This window comes from Pygoscelis adeliae, unplaced genomic scaffold (assembly GCF_000699105.1).
Source record: "Pygoscelis adeliae isolate BGI_AS28 unplaced genomic scaffold, ASM69910v1 Scaffold239, whole genome shotgun sequence".
Taxonomy (NCBI): Eukaryota; Metazoa; Chordata; class Aves; order Sphenisciformes; family Spheniscidae; genus Pygoscelis; species Pygoscelis adeliae.
The window spans coordinates 155,446-162,488 of record NW_008825537.1 but is presented as its reverse complement, the minus strand read 5'-3'; the positions used below and the strand labels follow the sequence as shown (position 1 = coordinate 162,488).

Here is a 7,043-nt window from a genome sequence, read left to right as displayed (position 1 = left end):
CAAACCACAATCTTATGCTTTGTTGAAAAAGGTTTTTTAGAGGTAAGTTTTTTGGATCGATTCAGAAGTTGTTTAGAGACAGAACCTTGAAGAACACATACTGTTGCTAACCCAAAGAGGGCACTGTGTGCATGTAAAACCCACAGCAATAAATGTGCTCTCCTTGTGCAACATCATCATCTGCAGCAAAAATCACTAACTGTTCAGTTATAGCTTTTCTTAGTCACGTGAATGACCTGGGGGGCTTTAAGACGTTTTGAATTACTAGGTTTGGAAAGTACTTGGAATCTTAAAATCTTTGGTCTAGTGTTTTGTAACCAGCGCTGCCGCAGATATTATATGGGCTCTAACAAGTCACCCTTACGCAAAGGTGAACATAAGGAAAGGCAAACACTCCCCAGAAGTACATCTTGAAAAATAAAACCCATTAGGGGTTTTCTTTTAACACAAAAACTTCAATCTGACTGCTGCTTTTCAAAAACTTTGGAGATTGTGTTTCTATAGCCAAGAAACTTTTGTTGCAACCTGCAAACTGAAGTTTACCTATAGGCTTAAAATGGTTTAAGAACAGGAGCTGGTTGGTGAAATTGGGCTTGATCAAAACTTCCAGATCAAAAAACAAGTTTGGATTCAAAAAGACAGACGTTCTTATCAGTAGTTTTATAAACTTTGTCCCCTAATCTTTGATTTTAGAATTTCATTTGTCTGTTCTAATCTCAAGAAATATGTTGGATTCCTGTGCTTTAAACAGTTCTCCCCCACCCCCCACCCCCCTGCAGTTAGAATGCAAATATTGTCAAGTTCAAAACCTCCATGCACTACAAAACTACCTGGGTACCTCTAATAATAGTCAGATTTTATCCCATTTTTCTCCAACAGTTGCTCAAATGTCTTCAGCTGTCTGACTGCTTTTTCTGTTACTGGCGCATCCCCACTGCTTGGGTATGAATCAAGCTCCACACCTCAGCTGTGCAGATTCCTGTCAAATTCATCTCATCTCTGAAGACTCAAGTTCTGTTGTTCTTTATCTGGAGAGCTGGGTCTCTCATTCCCCGGCTGTAAGCCCCGAAGTGTACAGCCGTAGTTAAGGCCAAAGTAAATGGAGAGTGAGAGAGACGTTTGTTCTGCAGGTGCAAGCTCAGATTTTCTCCTGAGTCTGGTGGTGTCATTGCAGCCCAACACTCACTCATTGAGGTTCCTGTGCCTCACAGCTCTGAGGTCCTGAACCTCCAGTGGTTTGGTGGGAGTGGTTATTGCAGCGAAGAGAGGAGAGAAACCAGGCCTGCTTACAGCACAGGAAATCTGTATAAATAGAGGATTATTATAAAACTCCTCCTGTCCTCCCTGCCCTGCATTAGGCTTGGATAGACTATGAAATTTTGCCAGTGTCTCACCTGGAATCCCAGTCAAAACCGATATGTTTGGAAATCTGCATGGGGAGAAAAAGTGAGTGGAGTTAGTGTTTTCATACTTGTTCGAAGACAAGCCTCAAAGTTATAGGTCTTGGAATGCCCTTTGTCTGTGTAAAATTTCACTGCCCATCACAGTCCTTCCCTTGCCTTCCCATATCAGCAGCAGTTACCTTGCTGTGAAAAATGGCCAGGTGGCCAATGTGGATTGTACAAACTCCTTCATTCCCACGTCAGAGCGGTTGCATTGTGCATGTGTGCTGTGTCTGGGGAAAGGCCCTCTCAAAAATGCTTTCTTCTGTTTTTTTCCCCTGTAATTCTGTAGAGACTAGAAGAGGTTTACTGTCACTTTTTACTGGAAGGAAGAGTCTGTGCTTCTGTGATCTGAAGTTTTGACTCAAAAAGTTTCTGGCTTTCAAAATTCGGGAGAGGACAACGTTCTCTGCATTCACCTGTACTTACCTGTGTTTCACTTCCATCATATGAATGCAGAAGCTGCCTGGTGAGCATTAAGCCTACATTGTATGTCCTATACTTGCAGCTGGTAGACAAGAGTGTGCTCTTTCAGGGCTCTTTCAGATCAGCTGGTTTGCTGATGTGCAGATGCCCTCAACAATTAAGATTAATTCAATCAGACTGATGTAGTTCAGGGTATGCCAATGAGCAGCAGGTTAATCCAGAGTACCTGTGATGAGGGAGGGAGTGCCTGCACTGTTAGATCTGTTTCTTGCTCTCTACAGTCAGCAGCAGGGTTTCTGTGCTGCCCAGTTCTCATGGGTGAGTAACTCCTTGTGGCAGGGGGCCTTGGTGAGCATGGGGGAACTGAAAGCGCTGGCTCAGAGTGATGCAGAGGAGTTTCCTTGCTTCTTGGACTGGGTGGCTCTGTTTTTAAGAGCATGAATTTGTAGATGTTGGATTCCATTTCCCTCCCCTCCTTGGAGCAGAGGTGGTAATGTGAGAGGTGTCAGATGAGGAAGCAAGAAGCTGTTTTTTCCTTACGGTTGTTCTTTCTGAGCTGGGGGTGGGGGTGCACTGTTCGTCTCTATTGCCACCCACCCGGGCCAGGGAAGGATGCGGTGTTTCTCAGAACATGAGGCTTTTCCCTGCACGGCTTGTGGATGAGAGATTGTGCAGGGCACGGGAAAGTGCAGCCTGGTGGGCTTAGCCATTTTTGTAACTTGGGCTTGATTGGCACTTCTGTCACACGGGGCAGAACTGTGTCGAGGGACATACTGAAATTGTTTTTCTGGAGGAACTGTTGTTGACTTGAAAACATAGTGGGACCTGGCATAGTGGGTTTTTCTTTGTCTCTTTTATTTTTGTCAATGAAATCCTAAGCACCTGGTGGAAAAGTTTGTTCTCATTCTCTTGCTAGGTCACTTGCCAAATCTCCAGATTAATTTCCTTCAGACGTAACATTTTCAAGCTCTATTCTAGAAGAGGTGGGTCTCTATTTTTTTTTGTTGTTTTAAACCACGAAATGTGGGAAGAAAATGTTTGCTGACTGTCAGGCTGTGGTGGGAATGTGTGGTTCTTCTCTCTACTGCCAACTTCACTAAAAAGACCTGAATGACTCAATGTGTCTTGATGAACACTTGTGTGTGATAGAGGGCTCGTCAGGATTTCCCTGACTGGCACCTGCTTGAGTCCAGCCATAGCAGGATGCAGAGGGCTGGAGGGTGGAGCAGGGAGGGACGAAGTCAGAACCTGCCCAAAACTCTGCTCTGCTCTGAAGAGCTGAGCTGCTGCAGCCACCTTCTCCCCGAATCCCACCCCCCCAGCCTCCATGGCTCAGTGCTTCTGCTGCTGCCACATTTGCCCATGTTTCCTATTAGAGGAGGTTAAAGCTGTCATTCTAATCAACAGCAAAATCAACAAAATACAGAGGGAGAAGAGATGAGTCTGGCAGGAGCTGAAATTGCTGCTTCTTGGCAAGTTGCACTGGGGGAAAGGTGCTGGTTTTCTGTTGAATGACAGCCAGGCAGAGGCAGGATGGAGGAGAATCGAGAGGGTTAATGGGGTAGCAGGTGTGATAGGGGGAGGAAGTCTCCCAAAGTACCAGCTGAAAGTACCTGGGGGGAGCACATGTGCCTGACTGCATGTGAGGAGAGCCACTGGCTGACTAGCAGCAGAAATGCTGCTCTGGAAGCTGAGGTGGTTCTCCCAGCTTCACTGTTGTGCAACCTTGAGCAAGTCCATGCCTCTATTGCCTTTAGTCGTGTTTCTTTAGCATCTTCAGAGTGAGGACTGAGGACTGATTCTACTGCATGCATATACAGCATCTTGCACGGGAGGATCATTGTCACCAGGGCATTTGGTCACCACTGTAATACACAGCACTGAAACATCTCTGATTTTATGGGTTGCCAATGAGCTAACGCCTACATCTTTCGCTCTTGTTTTCCAGTAAAACCAGGCACAAAAACCTCTTGAATCTTTGGGTGTGATTTCTTTCCTGACACACCAAAATTGGGGTTGACTCTGTGGGGTTTGTGCCTCAGTAACACAGTGGCTGGATGTTATCACAAGCTACAGGGGCTTGTGGGAAGAGGAGGGTGGTGATATGGTTAAAGCATGGGGACAGGAGTAGTACTCCCAGTTCCGTTTCCTTTATTGCTACAGATTGACTTTATCCTTTTATGGACTGGCAGAGATCTGAGATAAAATCATGTATTGCAGTAGTGCCTTACAGCCTAGGCACAAGACCTTGCTCTGCAAGGTTCTGTTGTCATCTTGCTTACAGTGAGGGTCGGCGTTCTGGCTGTCCATATTGTCTATCTTCTCAGTGTAGAATGGGACGTTAAGGTGAAGCTCCTGTAAAGCAGTCAGCCCTCTGAGCGTGGCAAGTGCATGGGATTCCCCTTCTCCCAAACAACTGTCCTGTACCCTGCCTCCTCCTTCTCTATCATGCCTCTTGTCCTTGGGCTGTCTCTCTTGGCTGCCTCTCCCTTCCCCAGTGGAAAATAAGGCAGCACGTACCATAGTATCCTCTGCTGCTGCTTGGGCTGGGCAGGTGCTGCGGTTATCAGGAAGCAGAGCCTTTGCACCTCTGTGCCTTCTCTTGTTCGAAATGCTGCCTGCATCTTGAATTTCAGGTAGCTGGATTCCAGCTGGCTCTGGTGCTCTTTCTGTCCTCTGCTCAAGAGGTGGCTTGGTAAGGCTTCTGCTCACTTGCTCTTGGCAGGCTAAGAGTGCATTTGGGATTACATTTAGTAACTCACTTGATATCTGGTAACCTGTTGAGATGTGGCAGCACAGTCCGGGGGGGGGGGCTCTGAGTCCATGGTCCCAGGCACTGCCTGACCAAAGTGGAAAACATCGTGCCCCTGCCTCTGGCTGACCCTCTATCCTGGCAGGATCATGGATGTGGGTGTGCAGAAGTCAGAGCAGAGGAAATGGATCTGCTGCTTCAAGGGTGTGATTGCTCTCATCTATCTGGCCTCCCTCAGTGAATGTGACAGCTGGCTGGAAGCCAACAGCAAGGAGGCAAGAAGCTTGCAGGCTGTGCCAAGAGGTGCTGGTGAAGGAGCTCGTAGGGCGCTCCAGGCAGGTGGGTGAGTGTCAGTGAGGAGTGTGGGCAGTCTCTACCATCACCGCTCTGCAGCGGGGCTGTGGAGTTTGGCAGGGTGCTCTTGGAGGTTGGTGAGCTGGACATCTGCCTGAGAGGGAGAGCAGTCTCTGCATGCGCCCTCCTCGCTGCAGAAACGGGGGCTCTGGAGCACACCGGGGATCCTCTTTCTGAGCAAAGCAAACCTCCTGGGGGGCATGATTGCTGCCGGAGACACGGCCTAGTACTTTACCTCCTTCCAGGTAACACACTCTTCCAGGCAGCTGCACGGCTGGAGCAGCCAAATGTATGTCATCAATGCGAGCTGCTGCTCCCCTGGGTGTCTGACAACCTGAACAAGCTGGAGGCAGCAGAAGGCTTGGCACAGCCCCGTGACACAGCTTGTCTCATGGAGCCCTCAGGCACTGCAGGGACTAGAGCCTTGGCTGTGTTCCTGACTTTGCTGTGCTCTGTGGGCAGGCTGCCCTGTGATGAGATGGGCTAATTCTGCCCCCGTGCAACACCAGCGGGCATGCGCTGCAGGTGCTCCCATAGCCCTGGGGACCCCTTGTGCTCAGTGCCCCTTCCCTTGCGTAGTTCTTTCCTGCCTGCTCACACTGCAGCATATGGAGGGAAGACTATCTCTTGCCCAGGAGACAATTGATGACCATCTTTTTCAGTTTTGCCTGAGCACTCCACGCTGGGGAGAGGAGGCCAAGAGGCTTCCCCTGCCCTGAAAACCAGGCTTGACACCTATTCTAGGGGTTTAGGCGGGACAGAAGAGGCCACTGGTTAGGGTAGAAACTTCCAGCTTGGGATTCAGCTGTTTGAGCAGTGACTTTCTTCTGAGCTCTTCAGGACTGGAGCCAGCAGCTGAGAGAAATCCAAATCATAGAAGAAAAAAGGGTCTTAAATGCAGATGCAATTTATTGGTTTTTTGTATTCTTACAACACTGGAGCTGCAGCAAGAGGGGAGAAAGGAGGCAGCAGGTTTCAGAGGTAGGGGACAGCAGCAGCAGCAGTGAAGCAGGAGCTAAAAGTGCCCTCCTTGGAGCTGGGGCAACACTCTAACCCCAGGGCTTGAGCAAAGGAGACCCAGGTATCTGGTGTTCCAAATGCAAGGGGCAGGGAGGAGGCTGCTCTTTGGATCCCCCCCGATCTAATTATACTGCCTTCCCCAAAGGGCGGCAGACATTCCAACAGCTACTGTCACCTCACTCAGGGCTGTCCTGCTGCTTCCTTTCTAGAGCTGTAGCCACAAGCAACTTGACAAAGGGATAAATTAGAGCAGCAAAGTGTGGAAGCATGCACTGTGTCAGTGGGCACTCCCTAGCTTGCACAGGGAATAAATGCAGTCGAGGTGCAATCTCTGCACCAAGCCCCCCACTGCTATAGTTTGGCTTTGCCAGAGAGAAGTCCTTGCCATGTTCATGAGGATCAGTGGAAGATGTTTCCCAGGGAGAAAGGAAGAAAAAGCAGGTGAGCATGGGGGCCTGAAGCGTGAGTTTTCCAGGGCAGCAGCTGCTGGGGGAGAGTAGGGTCATGCTGACTTCATGACACTGTTGACCCAGGGAAGGTAAGGAGCAATGTGTGTGTAGAATCCGGGCCAATTGTTATGCCTATAGGAGAAGATGCCGTAGGCTTTGTTGTTGCAGACAAGTGGATCCCCAGCATCGCCCTGTAAAATGGGTGAGAAGAGAGATCAGTGTTGATTTATGTGGGGTCCTGAGGAAAAGGGTGCATTTGCAAAGAACAGGGAGGCTGCAAATATCAGGACAGAGCTTCCCCAGAAGCTTGGACTCACAATGGATGTGGCTAACTCTGGGTCTAAAAGGAACCATTGGCAGTTTTGTCTGGGACCCAGCACAACTACAGCTGGGCAAACACTGAAGCTTAAAGTATCGCTCCATTTCTGCCCTTCTACTGGCTGCAGAGCACTACAAAATGCACTCAGACCAGCTGTGAGATGTAGGGCAAACCCCTCTTCAGCCAAGCTGTTGTCTTGTTGTGCTGTCGCAGACTCCTAGGTCCTCTGCTACGGGAAGACAAGGATCCCCTTGCCCCTTCTGCTTGAGCCAGGGCTGAGC

At 49.0% G+C, this 7,043-nt stretch overlaps 1 protein-coding gene across 1 annotated transcript in view; it reads right to left on the bottom strand.

Moving 5' to 3' along the window:
- Positions 1–6,496: 6,496 nt before the first annotated feature.
- The window catches only part of LOC103923465 (granzyme E-like), a 2,834-nt gene continuing 2,287 nt past the window's right edge, over positions 6,497–7,043 (bottom strand). Inside the window, exon 5 of the mRNA XM_009331824.1 lies at positions 6,497–6,634. Coding sequence (XP_009330099.1) covers positions 6,497–6,634 — 138 coding nt within the window. The remainder of the gene's footprint in view (positions 6,635–7,043) is intronic.